This window comes from Daktulosphaira vitifoliae, unplaced genomic scaffold (assembly GCF_025091365.1).
Source record: "Daktulosphaira vitifoliae isolate Bord-2020 unplaced genomic scaffold, ASM2509136v1 Scaffold_2, whole genome shotgun sequence".
Taxonomy (NCBI): domain Eukaryota; kingdom Metazoa; phylum Arthropoda; class Insecta; order Hemiptera; family Phylloxeridae; genus Daktulosphaira; species Daktulosphaira vitifoliae.
The window spans coordinates 37377995-37404141 of record NW_026099573.1 but is presented as its reverse complement, the minus strand read 5'-3'; the positions used below and the strand labels follow the sequence as shown (position 1 = coordinate 37404141).

At 28.7% G+C, this 26147-nt stretch overlaps 1 protein-coding gene and 1 long non-coding RNA gene across 4 annotated transcripts in view; one reads left to right on the top strand and one right to left on the bottom strand.

Moving 5' to 3' along the window:
- Positions 1 to 26147, top strand: part of LOC126897630 (gamma-sarcoglycan) — a 63333-nt gene that overhangs the window by 29857 nt on the left and 7329 nt on the right. Inside the window, exons 1-3 of one of the 3 annotated variants that reach the window (XM_050671373.1) lie at positions 17394 to 17746; positions 20632 to 20696; positions 22791 to 23076. In XM_050671373.1, coding sequence (XP_050527330.1) covers positions 20689 to 20696; positions 22791 to 23076 — 294 coding nt within the window. In that variant the 5' untranslated portion in view covers positions 17394 to 17746; positions 20632 to 20688. Of the gene's footprint in view, positions 1 to 17393; positions 17747 to 18337; positions 18359 to 20631; positions 20697 to 22790; positions 23077 to 26147 lie in introns of those variants that run through there. The other 2 variants (XM_050671372.1, XM_050671371.1) reach the window with 2 other exon arrangements.
- On the bottom strand, positions 15512 to 17231 carry LOC126897631 (uncharacterized). Its single transcript, XR_007702138.1, has 4 exons — positions 16984 to 17231; positions 16825 to 16921; positions 16115 to 16211; positions 15512 to 15937 (listed from the first exon to the last, which is right to left on the bottom strand). It is a non-coding gene; the product is annotated as an uncharacterized LOC126897631 (long non-coding RNA).

Here is a 26147-nt window from a genome sequence, read left to right as displayed (position 1 = left end):
ATCTGTTAATTTCGGAATTATTGCTTTCAATTAAATTCTACATAGAAAGTGTAGTTGTGTAATTACAACGGTTATTCGAGTATAAATCTCAAAATGACAATTCACCAGTGCTAGGTAATATTACTAGTCAACAAAATAATAATTATTCTGTTCGAAACAAAACTTAATTTTCTGTAAACTTAATGGGGAAGTGATTGGAAAGTTATTAGTGCTACCTTGAAAATCAAATCAAATAATTAATTTATAGAAAATTCAGATTTTTTAATCAAATTTTCGTAGTGATCAGTTCAAAAATAAAAATAATTTACTAAGCAGTCCCGAATTGTTCCAAAATAAAAATTCTTTTCATCTAATCACAAGGCTAAACTGAACTTTTAAATTATAGCCGTTATATTTTCATATAAAAAAACTAAAACGATTTTAATGACGGTATTAAAACTCTGTTAAATGGTTTAGTTATAGAAATGGAAGTTATGGTGATATTATAGAAATGTTCTATAATAGCTGCATTTGCGTCTAGCTGACGAATGTTTTATGCCCAGCCAGCGATTTTAATGTGCAGAACGAGCATTATTTGGATTGTCCAAAATCGTCAAAGTTGCATAAAGGTTTCTCGGTTTGATTCGCGTAGGTCCTACAAAACCCCAAAATATTATATATAACATAACCATATTGTTGTCTGGTGTTGACCCTTGACGTTTCATTTCACTTGCTGTTGCAATTTAAATCTGACAAACTCATTAACAGAACGCAGTGTATTATTTTACTTTTGAGCTACATATCTGTTCTATCAGCTATCTCTACTATAAACAATTATAGAGTAAAAAAAATGATTATCTGTTTTATTTTTTCATTAGAGCTTAGAAAGCTAAAATGATTTTTAATATTTTAAACGAGCGTGCAAAAGTAAACTCGTTTAGAAAGTTTTCGACAAAACTTTTTCACAGAATATAAACATTAAGGAATATATTAATTAACCCAAAAAGGTTCAGACGATGCAACCGACGGGTCACCGAATCCGTTATTGAGTTATGATACCGGAACCTTTTGTTTACCTTTTAAGTTGGACCTCTCGGGTACTCATAAGGGCTACTTAAATACAATCTTTTATGCTGTTATTAACGTGCACTCGACACTTTCTAAGTCTATTATTTTATGATTTACCACCACCGAATCCTTCGATAAAAGTATGTTTATTCTAAATATTAATGATTTCGAAAGTATTTTTAATTATTGTATGCTCGTTCAAATTAATAATTTATTTATTTCGATTGTAATAATTGAACCACTTGTTTGGGAAACGACGCGAGTACAAAAACTATTAAGCTAGTAGAAAATAATGAAAAGTCCTTTTTCAGGCTACCGTTTGGACATGCTGTTTTGAAAAACTGATGGCTAAAGGAAAGTATTCGATTAGATGCGCCGAGTTAATATAAAATTATATTATTTTAACTTAAGGAGACGTGTTTAATAGCATCGTTTCTAGAATACATGATTTCCAACGATTTTAAAATACACGAATAACTACTGTAAGTTTACACTTAGTATCTTCATTAGAATCTTGTTTATTCTCACGGACACGTAGTCATCTAGACTTTTAAAAAAAAACTTTTGAAATTATCGAGCTTAAAAAATATTTTTATAAACTATGCATTTTTCTAAAAAATAAATAAATAATGCACTTGAAAACTTGTTTGTCAAATAAGTGGTTCAGTTAACAGTAATAATAATAATGATATAATATTCGGAAATATCTGCAACACACTTTATTTCAAATACAGTGGTAACATTTCATAGACAAAATTTCAGTAAAAAAAGTAGAAAGAGTATTTTTCTCGATGTATAGGTGTCTTAAATGCCACATGGTGATTACAACTGTTATTCAAAACATAATCCAGGATACAAATATAAAAATTAATTTCATTTTAACAAGTTACATTATGAAGTTTATCAAACTGCACGGATTATTCGCGTTATTCGTTTCTTAGATAGAAATACGATTCTCGACAAATATAATTTTGTTTTTGGGCGTTCAAAAATTTAATGACCGATGCCGGTTATTAAAATACAACCTATCGTTGTTCTCGGTAAATAGGTTTGGTACTTTCGGTTCATGATCACGAAAATATAACGGCATCGTTATTAATTAAAAACTTTCCTTTGAACACAATATATTACCATTAATGCAGTATAAAAGCGTTGTACACTAGCAGGTGTTGGACGCACGTGGCTGCACGCCTGGGTTACTATAGTAATGTATAATTTATTATATTATATTCATATAATATGTGTGTGCACACCGTTAACGCACATTTGCAGCGGCGCGTCTACCGTATTGGACCACGGCCGTACAAGACCATTAAGTTTGCATTATTTTACTCCGGTAATTAGAGTTTAAACGCATATGTTTCTTAGTAGCAGCTTTTGCGGATCGGTTGCATTTAAAAATTTACCGAATAAGCAATATGCGTAAAAAGTTTTTGACATCAATTTCAGGAAATGGCCAATTCCACGATACAAAAAAATCTCGAGTAAAAATGAAAAATTTTGCCATAACAGCGCCATACATTATATGTCTACAAAGGAGAAAAGATTATTGGAAAAGAGGATCACGGCTATAAAAACCAAAATGTTTAACTAAATAAATACTGCACACATAAAATATGATTTATAATAGAAATTATGAAATAGGCTCAATATTGTTCAGGTTTAATATCACATAGTTCCCACACAAAAAAACCACAACTCTGCTGTATTCCGATCATTTGTCAAAGGATTTTCAAAATTCGTACTCGCGGTACGATTTTATTTTTCAACTCGTACTTTGCTATTAAATGACAGAGTTTTTTATTCGAAACTTTTATTGGGTATTAACAGTTATCTGTAACGGTTTTATAGTATTAAGTGCATACGAATCGAACGTGATGTATTTGCACAAAGCATTTAAAATTTACTCATCCTAAAAAAATTAAAAAACAAATTCCAGGACGTCATACATCTACAAACGTATTACGTGTAAAATGTTTCTATGTGGTACCATCAAAGTTAAATTAAACACCACAACTCGTATCATATGTTTCATCAAAACTTTTGATGTTGTAATAAAATCTTCAAACGCAAGTATACATCCATTTTCACTAATACATCCGACGACTATGTACCAACCATAGGATTATATGAAAGCATTTTGTAAACACTGGCATACTATCTGCTCAAAATATTTTTAATTAAACCCAAGGGAGACAACCTCATTATGCTCAATGCTTGGACTGAGTTTTTGTAATAATAATCCAAAAGAAAAAATGATTTTAATACATACTTGAAAATTGGTAGTTTGCACAATCGAAATATTTAGCTAAAAATACAAAATATGAACTTCGTTGGTAAAAGAAGATGGCCACTATGGGACAAGTCATGAGTTATTTTTGTAATACGAGGATAAAGAAAATTTCATCACATTCCGCCATATTACACGAGGGATATCTCGTTTATCGTTTGAGAGGAACTGAAGGAGTAGAGGTCAATATAATGTATAATACTTTCAATATCGTGTAGGTGCGTAGGAGTTTACTCTCCTGTCGAACAATCTTGACGGCTTTATTGGTTTTTCTACTTCAATCATAATGAAAATAATAAAATTTTCTATATAATCACCAAATATTTTTAAAGGACGATGAAAAAATAACGGAACAAAAAAAGAGGGTATCAAAGAATGTGATTTGAGATTGCGATGATAAAATTAGTATAATATAAAGTAAAAAATTCATAATTTTTCAAAGTGTTCAGCATATTTTTTACCCAACTGCCATCAAAGTGAATGCTAAAATTAATTATAACTATGCCTTATTTCTGTGAAATCATACAGCTGTAATAAAATGTTATTTATCGTTTTTTTAAAGAGTTGTTCCGATTCCTTATTAATTATTAATCACAGAAATAAAACAATATTGTAAAACAACGTATGTATTTACTTACGTTAAACATTACAGCGTTTTTTATTTAAGTGCGTAGTAAATTCATTTTAATTTAAACAATCACCTGAGTTTACACATGTATTATAAATATACTCGTTCCCGATAAAACGCATTAACGCAAAAAATGAAAACATCACGTTCACTCTGACACGATTTATGTATGCCAGTATATTATTTTATTGTAGACACATTTTTTTCTGTACAGCTTTCAAAGCAGAATGTAACAAAATAAAAACTTACAAAAAGCGTCGTCGCTATCACAGTAATGTAATAATGAAAGTATTCTTAAGAAGTCATCGTCGTACAGATGTTGTTTGCTCCTGTGGAGGGCGACAGCACGTACCGAGGGAGAAATATCGTGTTCGTGTATTATATACTCCTTAATAATATTTTTTTATATTTTTTTCCCCCTTATGTTCTAAACGAGAGGTATTTTTTTCTCGTTCGACTGTTCCATTACCATATTTTATTTTTCATTTATATTTACAATAACTTCACCACAAGTGACTTGATATTTTCCATACTTATTACACATCAGAACTTAGTTAACAAATTAAACATGAGCTATTTTGGACGAGTAAAAAAACGTATTAATAAATAATCTGATTTATTAAGTTCTATTCGCTCATGATTATATTTTAATAATTGATGTTGATATCGAGTTAATTATCTACTGTGAACTAGTTCATTTTTAAAACGAATTTAATCCAAAGATTATAATGTACGAGAAAGCATTAAATAATTTTATTTATCATATTATTTTATATTTATATATGTATACTTAAATAAATATCTCATTATCGATATATTTTATTAAAACAATTTTAATATAAATCATTTTTAACTAGGTTCGGGACTATATGCATTTATAAATTTATTTAGACCACTTCCGAAACATCCAATTCCATAAAAAATTATCATATGTGTATACAGCGCTACAGGAACTTTTTTTGTCTTAGGAGAAAATGATTTCACCAGGGCCTTAAAGCTAAAATCCTATTTAATATACATTGATTGAGATTAGGAAAAACAAAAACGAATTTCTGTTTATCAGTGATATACTTGAGTTACTAAAACAACTAAAATAAACTTTATAAATGCATAAAGTTGCGAACCCTATTTATAACCATTACTTTAGTAATTATTTATATATTTTTATTATCTCATATAAAGATAAATTATATTCAGGATAGAGTAAGGGGGACCATGACCCCTTAATTTTTATTTATATTGTAATAAAAAACATAGTTTTATTGAAAAATACAGTATTTATGAACAACTTTTTTGGTGCCGATTAAAAAAACTAGTCCGAGACCTCAAATAAGTATATTTCGAGTCAGATTATATTCATAAAGCTTATTTCAAGAAAGAGTCATTTATTTAATATTTTTAATATATTATCTTATTTTATTTTTACACACTAGAAAACAAATATTCTGTATTACATAATATTACACTATTGTATTATTTAACACTTGTTAGTAACATAATAATTTCCAGAAAAAAACAAGTGATATACATACTACTAATGAAAAAGCAACTAAAACATTTAATTAGGCATTTATTTATTTAGGGCGTTCCACCAAATATTCACATCTTTAATATCTTTTAATCCAGCGAAAATTATGCGTTACTTTTTTCTTTCAAATAAATTTTACAGATTTGGGCTACATTAATAGCACATATTTTATTATTAGCATAGTATATGAAATGAAATAAAATCAAAATTTCTTTTTTATTCAATTTTACAAACATTTTAAAATAACCATTTTTTAGCTTTTTTCTCACAAAAAATTTGGATGAGTCGATAATAACTTTAGAATAAGTACAAATTGAGTTACAAACATTTTAATTCATTGAGTGAGTATGTAGCGCGAGAAGGGTATGCATTATACAACAGTACGAGTTGTGTGCACCAGCGTCACATACCCACCTTATTATGATAATGCTTGTAACTTAGTAAGTACTTATTCTTTAGTTATATGTTAAATGTAAAAATGTTAATAAACAATTATTTTGAAAAATTTTAAAAATAAGTTTTAATTTTATTTCATTTCATAAAAGATGCAAGTCATAACATATATGGTTTTCAATTTTAATATAATTTAAATAAAAATTATATTTTTAGTTTCATATATTTATTAGTTATTAATTACATTTATAATTCATCCCTTATACCTTATAAAGGCGTTAAGTTTATTTTTTTAAATGTCAACATAAACATTTAACTAGCTTATAAAATAGTAAATGATCTAACTAAGAAAATATGTGGTCGATAACAACTTTTGGAATATTACCTAGAAAGTTATTAACATTTTAAATTATTGACTAGTGATGTGATATGAATATGTCAAATATTTGTTATTAAACATTTCTCGGCTGTACCTCTCCTACCACATAGCTGTAAACGTTTTTATAATATTCGAAGCACAAAAGTTGTTATAGACCAGTCGTTACTTTCATTAGATCAATTTTCATTTTTTAATTTAGTTAAATATGTATTTCACCAATTACAAAAATAAAGTTGATATCCCTATAAGATATAAGGGACGAACTAAAAAGTTAATTAATAATTGATAAATCAATAAATATATGAAACTAATCAACACCAAAAATGATTTTTTTAGCATACGAAAATTATTACTTTGAGATAAATCGAGTGGCTAGTGTTAAAATAGTCACCTTGTATATATATATATATATATATATTTATTAATACAAGAGTTGTAACTTTATTTGGTGTAATACAATCTATATAAATATACAAGTAAGTAGTTTTTTTTTTTTACAAAGAACAATTAATATGAATGAGAAAATATCATATTAAACACATTATGAATGCTATTTAATTAAGAAAGGATTATGTCACGACACCATTTACTTTTGCGACGTTTAGGAGGATTAATAGGTACTAAAACAATTCTAAATATTTGCTAACATAACAGGCAAAAGTTTTATCTCGTTGAAGAGACAAATAATGTCGTTTTCGTATAGTACGTAGATCGTTTTAAAATAATCGTCTAAATGTAAAATAACTTTTTGTTTTTTTTTAAATTTCAAAAACAGTAATTTTTTTTTAATACAATATAACAGAACAGAATATTGCTATACGTTTATTGTAAAGTGAAGATAATTCGTAGATGTCAAATGTAAAATATAATAATAATAATAATAACAGTGCGTAGTATAAGTCATCCCCTCCAAGACATATATTATTATCATCACCCACCGTGACTGCCTAAAATCGCGACGGATCGTTTTATCATAACCGTGAACTTCACATATTATTATTACACAACCGAAAGACTGGGGTAAGAGTTATGCGGCATGTTTTTAAAGTATATATAAGATGATTCAACCGTTTTGGGGGAGCGCTATAGGTGAATACCGGTGGTAGCACCAACGCCGTGAATAAGCTGCAAGATCTGTCAGCCAGGAATTTCTGATCCTTTCATTGCGCGTTGAAAAAAGAGCGAATGAGGTAAAAAAAAATGTGTATTTATGTATATAATAATAATAATACAAAAAAATAAAGGCGAAGGGCCGCTTCCGCCGGCATATTTGTTAACCAAAGCTATCAGCGCCTCCAAAATGCTATAATATAATATAACTATATGTNTGTGTATTTATGTATATAATAATAATAATACAAAAAAATAAAAGCGAAGGGCCGCTTCCGCCGGCATATTTGTTAACCAAAGCTATCAGCGCCTCCAAAATGCTATAATATAATATAACTATATGTTAAGAGTGCGCGGGTGTGTGTGTGTACAACGACAACGTTATTAAAATGGCAGGGCATTTAATAACACTATAAAGCTATCATATTTTCGTTTTCTAAACTCTCACTATTTTTTACACTTAATTTTTATATCTTATCTTTTGAAAAATGCAAAGTATATCGCGACGAAAATGCGAGGCAGTGTAAAATTAACTACAACGTTTAATTTTGGATGGTAAAATAATATTTGTTTAATTGAATACACGCAGTTGATTTACCAAGCTCAAATAAGTCAATCTAAGACAATTTTTTTTATTAAATTCCGGCGTAAAAACTGTTATCCTAAACTTATTTAGTTATTTATTGAACTAAGCCAAAGTAATAAAATTCATTTTGCGTACGCTCTTTGATGTCTATAATAATTTAAGTTTCCCAATAGCTCTGAAAATGTCTGCGAGTTTACTTATTACCGACCAGTATTTTCCTATGGCTTAAAAATTTGTTTTCAGAAATATTTTTTATGTCTCATATCGGCAATTCAAAAATACTATCGAGTACTTCAAATTAAATTCTTTCATGTGATATTATCAACAATATAGTGTTCGTTTAAACTGACTTTTTGAACAAAAAAAATAAAACACGAATTCTACGTACTACGTTATAGATTATTTGATATAATGCGGTTTTATTGGATACTTCAAGGTTTTTGTGTGTATATTATATTTTTATCGGCTACTATTTTTTAGATATTGTAATCTTGAGTTTATCCGAACTTAATGAAAATTCGGCTCTCTGAAAGACAAAGTTTTTTGTTGTTATGACAGAAGTTTTCTACACTTAAGTTGCTACTTGTATGTTCAATGTTAGTTATTGATTATTATTCAAATAGATACCTCTTCATTCATGATTCTCTTAGTTCATTTTTATTTTAATATCAACTACATTTTTTAAATTAAAAAAAAATTATCTCAAAATGTTTTAGTATATTAAAATGTAACACTGAATTATTTTTTTTCTTCTACATAATTATGTAATTACAAAACTATGTACATAAACTTTTTGCAATAACGTAATTATGTAGGAGAAAAAAATTACACATTGATTAACAAACTACAATAAGAACAATAAAATTATCAATAGTTACAATTATAAATATAGTAATTGCGTCGTTATCTCCTTAAATGTTTTAAATTAATAATTAAAAGTTTTCTAATTAAAGTTCCTATTTTATTCAGTACATGTAATACAAGCACTGTCACTTAACAAATTTAGGTATGCGACGCTATCAATCGTTACAAATTAACAAATTTATTTTCATGTAAATCAAATGTATATCTTTAGTATATTAAACGTAAACTAGAACTTTAATAATCGTTATATTTTTTTGAAAAATATAAATGACAAAATAATGAATTATGATATATCAGGATGTGCTGCCGAATACTTCACAATATGCATTAAAACTAATAGTAAAAATGACAAATTAAATTTATTTGTTTTCTAACAAAAAGTGATGCCATTAAAAGTCAAATTAATGACTCAATTAAAATACTAAAACACTAAGTGCTTTAAATGTTTACGACTATTCAAAATTTATTATAATAACACTTTAGGCGATACACTACCTTTTGTGGTCAATTCTAATATATTCTGTTATATCTATGTGTATTAATAACAAATGAAGAACGAGAATAAATTATTTTATTGCATACTTGAGTTAACTAAAAATATTTATTTGTTAAAACAAATGTGTTCAATATTATTAAAACTATAGTTTAATTATGATTTATCATTGACATTCTATTGCTTATTTTCATAGCCAAAGAGCTCAAAGTTAAATTAAGAACGAAACTAGAGTTTAAATGATGTAGAAAATTAAATTTTTATCCAAAACTGCAAGTGCAAGTTGATTGTAATAATTTCAATACTTCAAATATAACAGTTACTACTGTGCTGAACAATCAATTAACTGTTGTACAGGTAGAGTTTATTATTAATTAAACTCTGCCGCTAAAAACTGTTATTATTTCATTGTTACACTGTCTAACTTAATAAAATATTTTATGTGCGCTATCATAATTGAAACTCCAGAGTATTAAAAACGTTCTGAAGTAGAATAGTTTTTTTTTTTACTGCGTTATAAAACACTGTTTGAAATAAAATGGTTTTTGTTTTTTGTAAATATTGTTCTTCGCCGTGAAGGTTGTGTTGTCTTAAAATTAAAATCTCTATAGTACCCACTCGGTTTTTCATTAGCAGTTCACCGTAAATCGCATGTCTACATTAAGAACACCGGCAGAGCAAATACACTATTAAAACCAGAACGATAAAACAACCTCGAGTTGACCCTTATATATTGGAATATCGCACTAAGTATAGTGTACAAGGTATAAAGAACAATGTGCCAGCACTGCGTTCTTAAAAGCAATATTGAAATCATTATTACTTCGGGGCCAACCACAAAGTTTTCAGACTTTCACTGCTTTGCCATCAACCACAATAGTTACAAGCAAATGTCATAATATACTCTCACATTGTTGTATTCTGACGTATTTCTTGTTATATATGAAAATTTACACACTCGGTGTTCTCCTCGTGTACCAGCCATACATTATCCCTAAAAAGCTCTATTTCTCCTACAAAACGTTAGAATTTAAGTTTAGTTTATACTACAAAATACAGCATCAGTTGATTTCGTGCTCTACAGTATTTAACAATTTGTTGGAAAAAATTAATAATTCTCATGAATAAATTTTCTTTCAACGAATTAATAACCCGAAAGTTCCGCTACCAATGATATCCTCGTTCGAAGTCACTAAGTATGTCATTTTCAGTTTCAGCATATTTGACGAGTCTGTTTTATTCTCAAAGTACTTACTAATTTGTAGCGTCAGTTCAAAAATCCTTTTCAATTTGTTTATTATATTTTCTTATATATAATTAAATGGTATACGAAAACACATAAGAGAGTTCTGATTTTAACATTGTTTAATGCACACGCCCCAAAAAAGTACTATGTAGCTGATATAAAAAAACAGCTTTTTAATCACCTGAAAATTGAAAGAAACCATGTGAACGGGCCATAAAAGCTAGTAAATATTAAATTAGGAATTCATTCTATTTCTGCAGTTAATTAAAAATATTTATTTTACACAATCACTAATCGTAATTTCATGATTAATTTTAATATTATTAAAAATTTTTTAATTACAATAAACAGTAAAAATATAAGTAAAATGTACGTTTTTTTACTTTTGACATTGTCAACATATTCTACACTCTTAGTAATATTTTTAAATTACTAATGAAATTTGATATTATTTTAGTTATTATAAATACTAATCAATATTATAACTTACTTTTTAATAAAATATTATTTTTCTTGCGTAGTCCTAACACAGTATAGGCTTCGCATCAACTTTATATACATAGATTAGATTTTGCCATGAAAATTTATATACGTGTACAAAAAGTTCGTTTCCGTGACGGTCAAAATTCAACAATTCAGCTAGAAATCATCGACATTATTTTTTATAAAAACTCATTTACAAATAATAGCACTAATGCTTTTGCGATGAACGAAAATCTAAGTACTAAAATGTATTACAAGGAAATGATGCCATGATTAAGCTTAAGTCAACAGGTTAACGCCATCGCAACAACCCTTTTGATTGTTGTTGAACATTCTATTTCACCTTAATGTTCTCAAAGTGTATACACTCATCTTTTTTGACGGTGGTCTGTACAATTTTTATTGTGATTAAATCGGCCACGACTTACACAGACTATTAAAGGTGTCGGTAAAAGGTATGGCTTTACTGGTCGGCTAAATTGTGTTATTTCGAGTTCCTTTCATCCATTCGGTCACACTGGCCAAGCTGATCGCAGTAAAGGCAATATTATTACAACTTAAATTCAAAACACGGACAATTTTCTACGGAGAGAGGTGGTAACGACAATAAAAATACTCTTCAAGAGAGGTCCAACCGTTGTGAATGAGTAGAGGAGTAGGGTAGTTATTTAGAGGGTTACAAGCGATTTAACACGATTTCCGGCTTTTATATCACATTAAATAACGATTATCTTGTGAATTTTATTACTCGAGAGCGACACGATTGTTAATTCGTTTTTTTTTTTATCCCTTGCAGTATTAGAATCTCTGCGAAACCGTCTGCATGGATAGTTTGTTTTGTTATGTATAATATGTTCCTATTAGGTTTACTTAGTCATGTCTCCAATGTACTGATCAATTTTAATAGTACCGATTTTATAAAGAATATTACAACTGTATAATTACTACTATTTTTTGAATATTGTGTAATTAATTTTGAAGCAATACTATTAAATTCACTATTAAATCGTGAAATAAAAAATTATGTGTTATATTTGATGGTTTTAATAGGGACATTTTCTCATGTACAAAAAATAATTAATGACCATTCAATAAAGTGTGACATAATCAGACGAGTTTTACATCTTACAATAAGTAAATAAGCGAATCGACGTATTGTTTTATGTTATTTATTCATTCGTTTATTTGATATTCCGAAGAACGCAAATTGTTGGACTTGGTGTGTTTTGCGAATGAGATCAACGTGATTCTCCTTAAATGATTAGAGCAATAAATTTCGGTCATAAATCTTTTGTTTAAAATAACACATCTATTCTGTTCATTTATTGTCACTGTATAAAATCTCAAATTCCGTTGCAGTCCCCCCGAGACGACGTGAAGGTGCGCGGTGTAACCAACAACTCTTTGGAAACCGACGATAACTAGATTATGCAAATGCGATTCTTGCCGAAGAGAAACATGAGAAGTGATGGTGCTTTGTATGGATTAAGCCTTCTCAACACGCGGATACGCGTGCGCATTGCAGAGGAGAGAAGAGTGTGAGAAAATGAATGTGCGATCTGGCGTGGAGTCTGTGTACGGTTTATAAATGGTGGGCGGTAGAAATAGAGATACCTACGACGTTCGTTGTGTTTTACTGTTTTGCATAAGAAGGTTGAAGACATAACCGTCGTCGACGTCTACAATCGTTACGGTAGTGTAACATCATTATTTCATAAATTAAACCATTACATGACGCCTTCGGTTTTCTCATAGAGGTAGCAAGAGACACTGTGGAAGTGTGGTGAAGCTTTAACCGTCATAGCCCAACTTTGAATTGCGGCCCATTATTATTCAAAGACCTGGCAAACAAACGCGATATAACACCTTAATCTCAGTACCACTTCTCTTAACTCGTCCAGATTATTCGTCTTGACTCGTTACTTACCTTGTCCGCGTTCCAATCACGTGAGTAACCTAACACAACCTGGTTAGGGTGACATACCGAAATGAAGGCACGTCCGTGTATATTTACGCTTCCGCTTTAGTTGACAGAAAACATTACGTAGTGGCGAATATGACTTAACCACTTGTTTCGATCACATTACGTTAATTATAAATTCAAACACTCGACGATTATTTTATCAAGTTAACAACATTAAAGAGTAGGAAAATGAGCTAAAAAATTATAACTATTTAAACTTTGCTCGTAAAATTCATTATATCTTTCATCGCCATCTATATTTATCATAAAATATAGTTTAAAACAAATTAAGACATATTTCCAATTAATAATTTCATTCGTGAAAAATCATAATTATAAGATATTATCAAAACTTAATTTTTATAAGTTCTCGGCCACTAAGGCCAAAAATTTAGATAATAATAAATAGCTGATATTATAATATTTGACCATATAATAGAAAATGTACGTCGTTCATAACTGTATTAAATTAAGTCTTATTTAATGAGCTATAAAAATAGAAAAAGAAAAACTTTTTAAATAATTTTTGCATTCTATAAATGGATCGAATGCTTAAGTATAAAATCATAAAATTTTTGGTGGATATGACTATTTCTTAGATTTATGCAAAGCTGATAAGGTAATGTTTTTTATTATTATTTATTTTTGGTATGGGGTTCTTAATAAAAATTCTCTGTTGATACTAGATTTTTGACAAGTTCTTCGGAACTCAGCATCTTTTTAATTTATATCAAATTTTAAAGATTTTAAAGAAAACTATAATGTTAAAAAATATCTTGCGATTATTTGTACAAAAAAAATTATACGTAAAATCTGAAACACGGCAAATACAAAATTAACAAAATATTTATACTATAATTTTTTTTTCTTTTCAAATTTCGATAATTCTTCAAAAAACCTTCACCTTTAACTTTTTATCAATTTAAATCTTAAACAATATTCTTAAAAAATTTTAGTTCTACAAAAATTGAGTTGACCGCTTAAGTTTCATAAAATTTACTGATTCACTAATACCAGTTTATCTTCAAACACACTCATTGAAGCGTTTTATGTCAGTGATTTTAATCGCAGTCTAATATCAAATCCAGATTAGTTTTTGATATGTCTAATTTCCACTACATTAGACTGTACTCATTTTTTCAAACTCTTTAATTGAATTTTAATAGGATTACACGTCGTTGCAGTGAACTATATTTGATATAGTTTTTTAATTAAATTAACAACACGAAGTCACTTATAGAATACATTAAAATTTAAAGTACTTCATTTCATGAAATTATAAGTTGTAGCCGTTTCAAAGCAAAAATATGGGGATAAATAAAAAAATGATTAAGTATATGTTTAGCGTTGATAATGGTAACATTGTACAAATATATTACAATCCCATAATTGTTTCCGAAATACGTATCTGCGACTTTTCAGTAATTTTTTTGTGGCTTTTGAATTTAATATTTTAAATTAATAATATTTTTAATATAGTTTTAATTTTTAGTTATTATATAACCACTGATTAATTATTTAAATTTATGAGATGTTTTTTTTTTTGGGTGTCTTTGTATGGGATGATTGATTTATTATGTATTTACCAATAATCCATTTAGATTAGATATAAATATTAAAGTCAAGCCATTTAGATGAGATAAATTTATTTGGGTATAAAATTATCTAAGTAATAGATAAAATGATTTGTATTTTATCTAAATAGTATGCAGAAAATTACTTTTTTACATTAATTAATAATTTTATTAACATTTTCCCTCCCTGCCATTCATTCTAAATGAGTTTCTATTTTGTTGGCGACAATATAGAGACAATTTTCCATCCCAATATACGTTAGTAAAGCATTTTAAATCTTCACTATTATTACAAAAATTATTAACCAGTGATATATACTATGTATTAACGTTATAAAGAAAATGTTAACCATTTTTATCTACAATGTTATTTATTATGAACACTATTCCCATTTTTTTTTTAAATAATGATTACTTTATTAAAATGAAGAAAGTTAAATTTGATTTATTTTTATAAATCATAGTAAATATCAAGTTTATTTTAAGAAACAATGATTTCTGAAAGTAGATTTTAGAGGAAAAATGAGAATCTATAATTAACTTCTTAATTTTAAATGGGAAATAGATTACATTAAATCTTGACCAGTCGATAATTAGTTTTATAACATTACTTTTTAAGTTGACATAATTTTAAGTTTACCACGAAAGTGGTGTGCAACGTAGAAGAATTCTTGTATGTGAATTAAAATGGAGTTTTGCTAAACACTTCTCACATCTTCTGAATCTTAAGATTTTAATGTCTCAAAAATTACTGATAGTGAAGTGTATTTCATAGCAACGATATATCTACATAATTTAAAACTAAATAAAATTTAAGGTTGTTATTGTGTATAAAACGATTGTAAAAAGAAAAACGTTTGACGACTTGTCCTCTATGAGTAATTGGTCCCTTAAATTAAAAGTCATGTAATTTTTGGTAAATGTGATACATTTTTTTAAAATTTGTTTCAAGTATACATCGAAGCATTTTACAACAATGATTTTAATCATTAACAATATCAATCAATACTAATCCAAAAAATTTCGTCAACTCTATTATGCCGAACCAGACTTTACTTAACCATTTTAATTTGGATAGTTTTATTTAAACTGGTATTGATGCAATGGCAATGTTATTGTTCATTATTTTGATAAAATTACACTACTTACTTAAAGGGACTTCAAAATATATTAATAAAATAAAAAAAACCGTTTCATTATCTTGTATTATTAGTTATACAACTCTTTATGCTTAACTGTTTTGTGTGCAAACAGCATCACAGTACAATAGTCCAGCCTTTATAACATGAATATAATATACAAAATAGATATTATACAACGAACACTATGATATATTTTTCTTTATTGATTCATCTAAAAAAGACAGTAATATTAGTTAAAATTATACACATTTGAGTATATTACCATAAGACATTTATGATTTATCAATATGTCCTATATAAAAGTATACGAAATATGATAAAATGATTTTTAGAAAATATCAATAAATCACAAATACTGTTGAACATCTCATTACTCGTATGTACTCACCTATGTTAGATGACGTTTAAATAACATTTATAAAATCATTTGGGTAAGATGAAAGATAATATCATTTTTATCTAGATTTTCCTGACACTGCATGTAACTATTGTATAAAAAAAATTATATGATTAACTATGTAATTTAGTAGGATCTGTTCGCTATGAGCATGTGAAATTCATTAAACCTCGATGAACCACGTTACCATTTTTTTTTTCAAAAGGTTCATATTATTCAATATCCCTAAACGAGTCACCCACGCCGATTGCCCTATCTGTGCTACGTGATATATCAAAATGTAAATGAAAATCCTTGTTGAAATACCTTTAATATTGTGTACAAAACAAAAGTACATTAATGACTACTGTCCCTGTGTGCAACGAGCCTATACGAGAATTAGAATCCCGTTTCAATAACGGTCAATTGTATTAAAGTGCATAATTGATAATGCCATGCTCTCATGTACTTTTATTGTGTATTTCAGTCATTTTTGCAGACTGTTTTAATATTGAAATTCACGTTGAAGTAATTTACTTCGCTATATTCTGCATATATTTTAACGAACTTACTTATTACATGTATGCACATAATGATATTACTAAAAATGTATTTAATAGAATAATGTGTTATTTTGATTAGCGAAAATGGAATTATTTAAGAAGTTAACAAAGCATAAAACAATCGTTTACGCAGAATTAAGTATAACTCATCGTTAATACCTTTCGAGAGAGACTTTCGATCAAACACGTCTTTTCGCTTTTTTTCGTCTTTTGTTTTTTTAACCGTTCGTTGTTGTACGTAGGCCATACGGGTACCCTAAAATAAATGATTAGATGGATAATATCCACGGATACACTGTTTAACACTTTTTCTGTTACCTGTTAGCCGTATGCACTAGTGATTACTCCTCTAGAACTGTTCACAATGTACCAAAAACGGGTGACAAGCCTACCAAACACAACCGCATGTTTTTGCTACGATTACCGTAAACTTGTATGTGAAATGCGATTGTGTCGAGGGATAGCCGATCATAGTTGAATTATAATTAATTCTTGACCGCGAAATTAAAACGAGCTCTAGATTGGCCGCGTCCGAAAATAAACAGTCCAGTGCACGAAAAGACCGTATAGATGAAATAATATAATAATAATGTGTAAACTTGTGCTTGGAGAGGGTACGACTATTCAGTATGGGCAACCGCTGTGTCTTAAAATACATCCGAGCGCATTGACGCGACCGTTTGGTGCTGCAGATGCTGTGCCATAGTGTTTCTATTATAGCAAAATAAAAAACGCCTACGTACGCACGCAGATATTATGTACAGGCGAGTTAGACCAAAGAAAGCAACGGTGTCAATCGCCGGCAATTGACTGGAAAGTCGTTCTGCGGAAAACTCTCGACGGTTAAATAAAAAAAAAAATTCCAGTCTGTTCGGTTATCATTTATCCAGTTTAAATTGTTTCATTATACTAGTCTTACCTGTTTTTACTGGCCGGCGTCATGCGAGAAAAACTACTTTTATTAATTAGCTCATATAACAATGGTCGAAAAAACTTTGTACGCCGATTCAGTCGACTAGTGACTTAATATTTTCATTACTTAAAGCTATTTAGAACTTTTGCCGTTTTAAGAATTGCAAACGTGAGTATAAAATATTTTAATCGCTCAATTTACAGGGTTTATTTTTTGGAATTTTGTAAGAATTAATGGTTTTTAAATTTTGTTAGAAAATTATTTTACTAGAAACCAAAACTCACGATTTTCCTGTTTAATTTACAAACGCCTAGATAAATGGTAAATTAACTTTAGGCGAACAAAATTGAATAAAAACCTAATAAAATTTTTATGATTTTGAAAATTTTAAAAATTGTTATGAAATTATTAATTGCTATGATTATACTACTTTACAAAAGAGTATAATCCTAGTAATTCTATCATAGTATCACAGTAGTAAAACTTTTACATAAATTTAAAAGTTTTTATAATTTAATTGGTTTTTATGCTTAATTTCAATTAATTACTATCTATTTGTATTCTGTGAATTGTATTGATAAAAACATTAGTATAAGATACAAAAGCGATAGAATTTACATTTTTCTCAATAACACCGTCAAGTGGCTTGTTGTGTTAAATTGCCGGTTGAAAAGTCGTTTGTGATGAGATGGAAGATCATTTGCAAGAAAATGCAGCTGGTTTAAAAGTGGACAAAAAGAGAGAATGAAAAATGATTAGCTACGTGAATGAACTATGAAAGTAATAATTTTGAATATGTAAAGCAATTTATATGTAAAATAAGATGATATAATTTAGCCGGCCGCGATATTGGTTAATAAAAGTAATCTGAAGAGATGTTGCTGGTTGAGTTCGAATTAGAACACACTCCATTCTGTAAGTTATGTAGACATTTATAGGAAAAAATTTCCATTAAAAAACATATCACGAAAAAAATTTACAAATTACAAATCAAGTATAATATAGAACATAAGTTGAAGAAATAATAATAATAATAGTAACATATTACCTGTAATAAGTAGTTGTTAAATATTTCACGAAAACCTTTTTTTAATCAGTCATTTAGTATAAATGTGTTTTAAACGTGGTTCTGTGTATTTATTTAATGAAAATCGATTTCAACGAAAACTTAATTTAAATTTTCTCACAGGGAAAATATACGTACAAATTTTTTATCACTCTCTCTAAAGAATAAAACTATTACAACATAATTATGAACCATTAATGAAGTCTAACAACCTCTTTATAATGAAAACACATAGTTGTAACGAGAAAGTTATAGTAAGACTTTTCCATTTATCCTCCCCAGAAAACTAAGAATGATATGCATTGTTATATAAAAATTATTTTTTTGATTAATGAAAATTAAATTTTACTCCCCACACAAAAAAAAATATATATAAATTAAACCATTCTACAATTATGATGAAACCATGGATTTTTTTTTTAACTATTTTTAAATAAAATAAAAAAAACTTTATTAACATTCATCTTAAAATAACATCATTATTGTTTCAAATATTCGAAAAAACTATACAATTTACTACTTAAATACAGTTTTCTCTAAACATTGTGTAAATGAGATATCACTTTTATTTCGATAAATGATTTACAAATGGTGTGTTATTAATCAAACATAGTAATACTTATGAAATGGAATCATAATTAAATGATTGATTATAATCACAACGAGTGATGAGTTTATTAAAAGGAAAATAATTATAAAAGCCATTGTCATGATTATATCATTTTGAATGATCATTATACTTCGTCAAATAATAGTTTATTTTTAAACTCTACGTGAAGTTATGTTTTTGTAAAAAAAAATCCCTTGAAAAATTGTTCAGAATTCTGTAGTATTTAGAAGATAGTTTTTTTAATATCGAACAGTCTCGATAATTGAAATTCAGAAGAGTTTTGCAATTCATTCTCGTAGTCTGTTCAAAACTACAACAAAATAATAAAAACTTTTGTTCATCTTTCATTTACTTTGTATACAAAATTTGTATGGATAATGTTAGTTTAGCAATGTTGGTTTTTTGTTAAATAATTAAAAAAAAAGTTCATGTTTTTAATCATGTTTATTTTTAGAAATAATTTTTTCCATTACATCAAATTATACATTAAAATTATTTTTATAGTTTTATAACACCAAATGGACTTAAACACTAGTGCTAGTACTTTTCCCCATTATTAAAATTAACACTTTTAAACTAAATTTTATTTAGTTGTAAAAATTCTATCGTTAAAAAAAAGCTATTGGTTACTAAATTCTTTATAGAGTACAATATGATTTTATTTTTTATTAGAAATATAGTGAACTATTACAAAATTATCACAAGCGTGTAAAGCTATCTGATTTGAGATGTTGTAATAAATCAAATGAATTCATTTTTGTTCAGATCGCACAACATTCAACGTACTAACATTGCACCGTCACGTCTGATCCTTTAACACCATAAAATTATTGACATAACATAGTTAACGTTTAATCGAAGAATTTAATACAATTACAAAATATGTTAATACTCAGTACAACACACACACACACATTTCTGGGCACTACAAGCGCTAATGATTTTGGATTTTTTACCATCACTATATCATCTTAAATACTTGTCATTAAAGCTAAAATAGCCTATTCACATGTTTCACTATATAAATCGTATTTTTCATATCATGAAAAACAGTTATAGTTAAAATTAGTATCATCCAGACATTTTATTTTTCTATTTTAAAAGCAAAATCTTAAATAATTGTACAACTTTATAAGTAAAAAAAAAAAAAAAAAAGTTGTTCATTTGTATATTTATATTTATTTAATATTTTTTTACAAATAAAGTTTTTCGAAATTATTAATATTATATAAATCTTGTTAAAACGCCTCTAAATTAAAGTCGAGGTATTTGTAGTAATTTTAGTAATAAATCTAGAAAATTACAATAACAGAATAACGTCATTCTGAATAAACATTAATTGATAATGAATAATTATTAAAATTATTTTTATTATAGGTTCATTCGAGTAGTAGCGAACAGAATGTGTACAGAGCGGATTTCCGATCTAAAACTATGCCCAGGTAAATTCTAATTAGACTATATCAGAATTTTAATAATTAAACACAAACGAAAATATTTATAGAGTACAAATATAAGTATACCAGTATTTTTTGGTAAAAAAAAAAATGAAATTGAGTATTTGGTTCAGTTACGATTTAAAATTCGCAATATTAATTTACACGACGGACATTTGTGTTACGTATCATGAATTTATTTATTTAGGCTGCTTTATGGTAACCGACATTTTCTATAATCGGTAATTTTGTTTCGGTTTATTTCGATTGATCATTTGTTTGTTGAATACAAACTCGGCTTGAAATTTTACTGAAAAATACTCATAAAACTGTTTACTTTGCAATTTGCAAATACAACCTGATTTCCATGTAACCCAACGGGCCTTCAATGAAAACCGTTCTAATAACAAAAGTCAACACGTTTCTGAATTTAGTTTCGGTTGATGTAGTTCACGTACTTTAGCACATGAGACGTGCCTGTGTAAGGGACTTGTCTCTTGATAAGACAAAACCTTTTAAAACAATAATTCAATGTTGAAAAGTTTTTGTACTGTGTATGTTTTTAGAGGCGCAGTCATTATCTTTACTCCGATCGTGGATGGAAGTTTGGTAAAATGCGGGGAGGGAAGTAGTGGGGAAATGATCGAATTCGAGAATATTGGAAATATTTAAGTGCCATTATAAGCCATAAATATTTTCCAAAACGAACGTGTGAGCGCTCACTTATGTTTAGTATTCATTCAAAAGGCCGAGACAATATATTTAAACGAGCATTCACCCACGAACAATTATTGTGTTACGCCTCCCGTCGAAAACATCCTGGCCCGATATTAGTTTATACACAGTTTTGATTCTGTTCGTAGCCCAAAAAACAACGGGAAAATAATAGAAAACTTTTATTACGCGCGCGCGCTAATAAATAATACAAACTTATCGATATGTGCGCGTAGATCTTTGTATGGGAATAGTAAAGAGTACACGGTACTCCATCCAAGCAATTTACGCACGTTAAGAAGTTAATGACGACATTTTTAACGGTATGCGACAGCAGGTTTTACTTGGCCACAGTACTTACAACAGGTAAATAAAAACATGAATGTTCACTTTGAGACGCATTTACAGAGTACCTCATTGTCGCCATCCCATTTTCCCAGTGCATTGTATGGAAATAAAAAAAGAAAACTAGCGACGAAAAAATACTTTTAAAACCCTTTGTGGTCACCATATCCATCTTTCGCTTATTGTTGACGTCAGGCACCAGTACGTTCGTGTCACGTCGCATTTCATTCGGTCATTGCCTCTATGACGAGACCTGCGGCGTATGTGTTCCCATAGGTTTTTTAATAAAGCTGCACGTCACTGGTCGAAAACGTCGACGGTTTTTTCCCCCATTTGCGAATACGTGCTTAAGATCCCCCTCCCCCCCCACAACCACAACTTTAGATGTATTATCGTGCACGGTCGTCTATACGGTTACTGAGACGGCAGCATAATGATTGATCGGCTAACACTTGTAAGTTCTAATATTATACTGTGGGACGCGCAATGTTAGTGATAGTACACAACACGTGGGTAAACTCCTTTAATTACACATATCGATGAACAGTTTTTAATTGAAATACAATTTAACAATCCAGTTACAGCATTTGTATTATTATACGTACCGATATTTTATACAAGCCCATTTTACATTATTTACCTTCGTACAAAACACTTTTGTGTCATTAGTGCAATGTCGTAGTATTGTATAATGGCGAACCCTTCGGTTACGGTGAAAACCATTTTTACTACTAAAATACTAGGAAAACATTTTACACTCGTTCTCGGTAAAAACGACAATGCTTTCAATCATTTCGTTTGGATTCCAATGGTTTAATTGGATTGGCAAACTTTACGGTTGTCGACTATTGAATTTTCTAAAATTCAACGATAATAATTTAATCGGCGCCATTTAAATTCAAAAAATAACCTACCCTTTTAACGAGTATCTTGAAAGAGTCTGTCTTTCTGTCAATTTTGTCTAGGTCGTCCGTGCAACGTACGCGTTCTATAGATAATCGCTTATTTCAATTGTTTTTCAAATGTGCTTAATTTTTACAGAAGAACAATGAACGACGACGATATTGCAAAAGAGCAAGGGCAATGGGAAATCGTAGAATACGATTCCGAACAGACGCAACAGCCTCGCAGTGTCCAAGAGCAATCGCACTATCAAAAATATCAACAAGAACCACCGACTAGGCCAGTTGGTCATCAGGTTCACTACTCGGATCCAAATAAATGGAAGAAAAGATGTTTATATCTATTTTTATTCACGTTAATGTCAATAATCGTCATCAATCTGACATTAACGTTATGGTTCCTTAGAGTATTGCATTTCACCTCAGTAAGTTAATCGGTTTTTAATTAATGTAAAAAAAAAAAACCATAGCATAACGATGATCCAGCGCACAAAGAAGTAAGTGTAATTTTTTACAAAATTGAGTCAAGGCCTTGAATAAATGAAGGCAACTGAGTTCTCCCTAGTACACCGACATAATTAAGAAATTATATTAAAACTTATGGTGATGAAAATGATGTATCAAATGGAGCATCTGAAAAATCATCAAACATATACTTAATTCCGTGTGCGCTAGATCGTTGATGTCGTCATAATTGCAGTTAAAAATTATTCGTACGTGTGAACATGTCAGACATGATATTTTTCTAGTCGGTACCGCTGATCATAAAAAGTTGTCGGGACTCGCGCGAACAACGATTTATTTAAACACAGAACATGTTTGTAAAAGTAATTTTGTCTAGCTGCGTCATAACTATTGACAAGGTATAAGGTGTTTTACAACAAAACCGTCAAGTCGAATAACGATAATAATAACTTTCCTAAGAACGTTCAGATAATATATGTACGCGTTATAATCATGTTTTAAAGTATGTAGACCGTACGTTACTCGTACAGCGGCGAATAATTCCATACATAAAAGGTCGAAAACAACGTACCCGCGATCACAGGCGTGAGATTGACTAAGACAATGATAGGATAGAAGAAGACAGTGAGAATACTCGGAGGGAGCATCGTCGGTGGTGTAATATAACAATAATAATATAGCGCGTGCCACGAGGGGTTGCTATTTATCCTCTAAGTCGAGGCATGTGTTTGCCGTGTATACACGTTTGCTCCCAGCGACCATCTCTCCTACTCTGGTACGCACATCCCCAACCTGTCTGTTCACACGTTCGCATACTTTCATTGTGTTTCTCTGCCTTTCAGAACACATACCGCCGCTTTACTCATATATCGTGCCAAATTTTAATAAAAGTACAAAAAATGATTTACGATCGCATGTATCTACTATGTTTGTACCCGTCTAAGACAATAATGTTGTTAAAAGATCGTTTGATATTTATCGGCTGCGATAACGCCGCCCCATAAGTCAAAAAGAACCGATATTTAATCGTTCAGACACCAGTGTGCGTTCCTTTTAAGAAACTTTGAAGCGATTTGATTATTTTCTGTGTCGACGAGATTTGTTTTTCAATTTTCGAGTTGTATAATTAAGCAGTTGAAAAAAACCTGTATACTAATTAAATCATAATAATTAAATAAAATTACCAGAAAGTTTTATTTTGTTTTTTGGATGGCTTGTACACTACACATATTGCTCATATAATAGGACAGGGTTTCATCAGTGATTTCCGTTATAACTGTTAAAAATAATTGTGGTAGCTAATAAACTAAGTAGTTATAATTTTATTTTATTGGGTCGATATATATATTTATATTTTGTACATTCAGCAATCGATCTACTTTTCTAACTACAATAATGAAATTCTATATAATTGCAAATTTAATAAAATTATATTTATTTAAATTATTCTTAACGAATATTTTTTGTTGATCAAAAATTACAATCATTATACAATATAAATAACGATTTAACGCCAAATAGATATAAGCGAAAAAATTTTTAAAAAAATGTTACCCGCGTACATGTTTTAAATGTAATTTTTATCGTTAAAACACTTTTGTTATTCAAACAATGTCTTTATGTGTTTGTTCTTTTTCTTAACAAATAAATTTTGAAATAAAATTAAAGACAACACTGTAGATAGTTGGTTTGTATAAACACTTGAGTTTTTTCAGTTTCGAGTAAAACTATATTTAGGCCTCATATTGTACACGAATGGAAACCTGGCGATTGCTGTTGAACGATGAATAATGTTTGCGTTAGCTGTAAAAACGTTTAATTTTTTTAAAAGCCATAAAAGAAATTACATCTCCTAAATTAAATATTCAGTAGTTAGTTACAATTTATTGACTAATATATACCTTAAATTAATAGCTGTTTGTAATAATTAATTATTATTTGTTGTTCAAAATACAAATTTTAGCTAACGCATAATAATATTACCAATTCCAATAAAATGTTGATGTTAAAACTCTGTGAATATCGAATTGAACAATTTTATAGTACCTCATTTTTAAAACATTACATAATTTTTAAAGCTTTTATTGATTTGTGTTTTTATTTAAATTTGTCATTATCTATTAAATTTATTATCTATCTATTAATATTAGATTAATCAATAATTATTTGCTTTTCTTGTACTTAAAATTAACTGAAATTTGTCAAGATAAATGACTTAAGTTAACTTTTAAAAAATGGAAGTTAACACATTACTAAGGGTTTATTTGTCGATACTATTAGACTTTATTTTGCTAATAATACTTTCGAATAAAAATGTTAAAAACGTCGTTGATACTTTTATATTACTACTCTGGTCAAATAACGTTTCTAGGTAAAGTAAAATCTCTTCAAGCATTCATTCTATAATGGCTCTCATTAATACAAATCTATTTTGACAATAAGATGTTATTGTAGTTATTTTCTTTATAAAAACAATTATTGACAGACCGATTACGGCTAGCCATAACCATTACTTTATTATTTCATAAGCAGCTCATTATTCTTTCAGTAAGCTCAACAACTTTCACAAATTACAACTATTTAAAATATTGTTTATATATTAGCTTATATATATTTAATTCTAATGTTTAACACATTTTTCAAAAAAATGTTATCCATAATTTATAGAGCTTTCAACACCTTACTCAATTATTATTTATACAGCGCGGAATTATATGCATTTGTTTAAGGAACACTTTACTTTGAAGGGTCCCAAGTTTGTACAACATTGTCGTAGAAATATTTTTCATTTTAAGGAAAATTAACCCCCTAGCCCTTCCGCTCACTAATTAATTGCAATGGAATTAAATTTATGCTGAGTGTGTAAAAAACATAGTAAGAAATTTAGAAATAAATAAATAAGGATTTTCAGAAATAAATGGTTAAATTTGTTTAATAATAGAGAAAGATATTTTTTAGCTTCGATGCGAAGCTGAGAAGGTATTGGTTTTACTAAGATGTGTTTTTTTTTTTTTTTTTTTTTTTTTTTTTT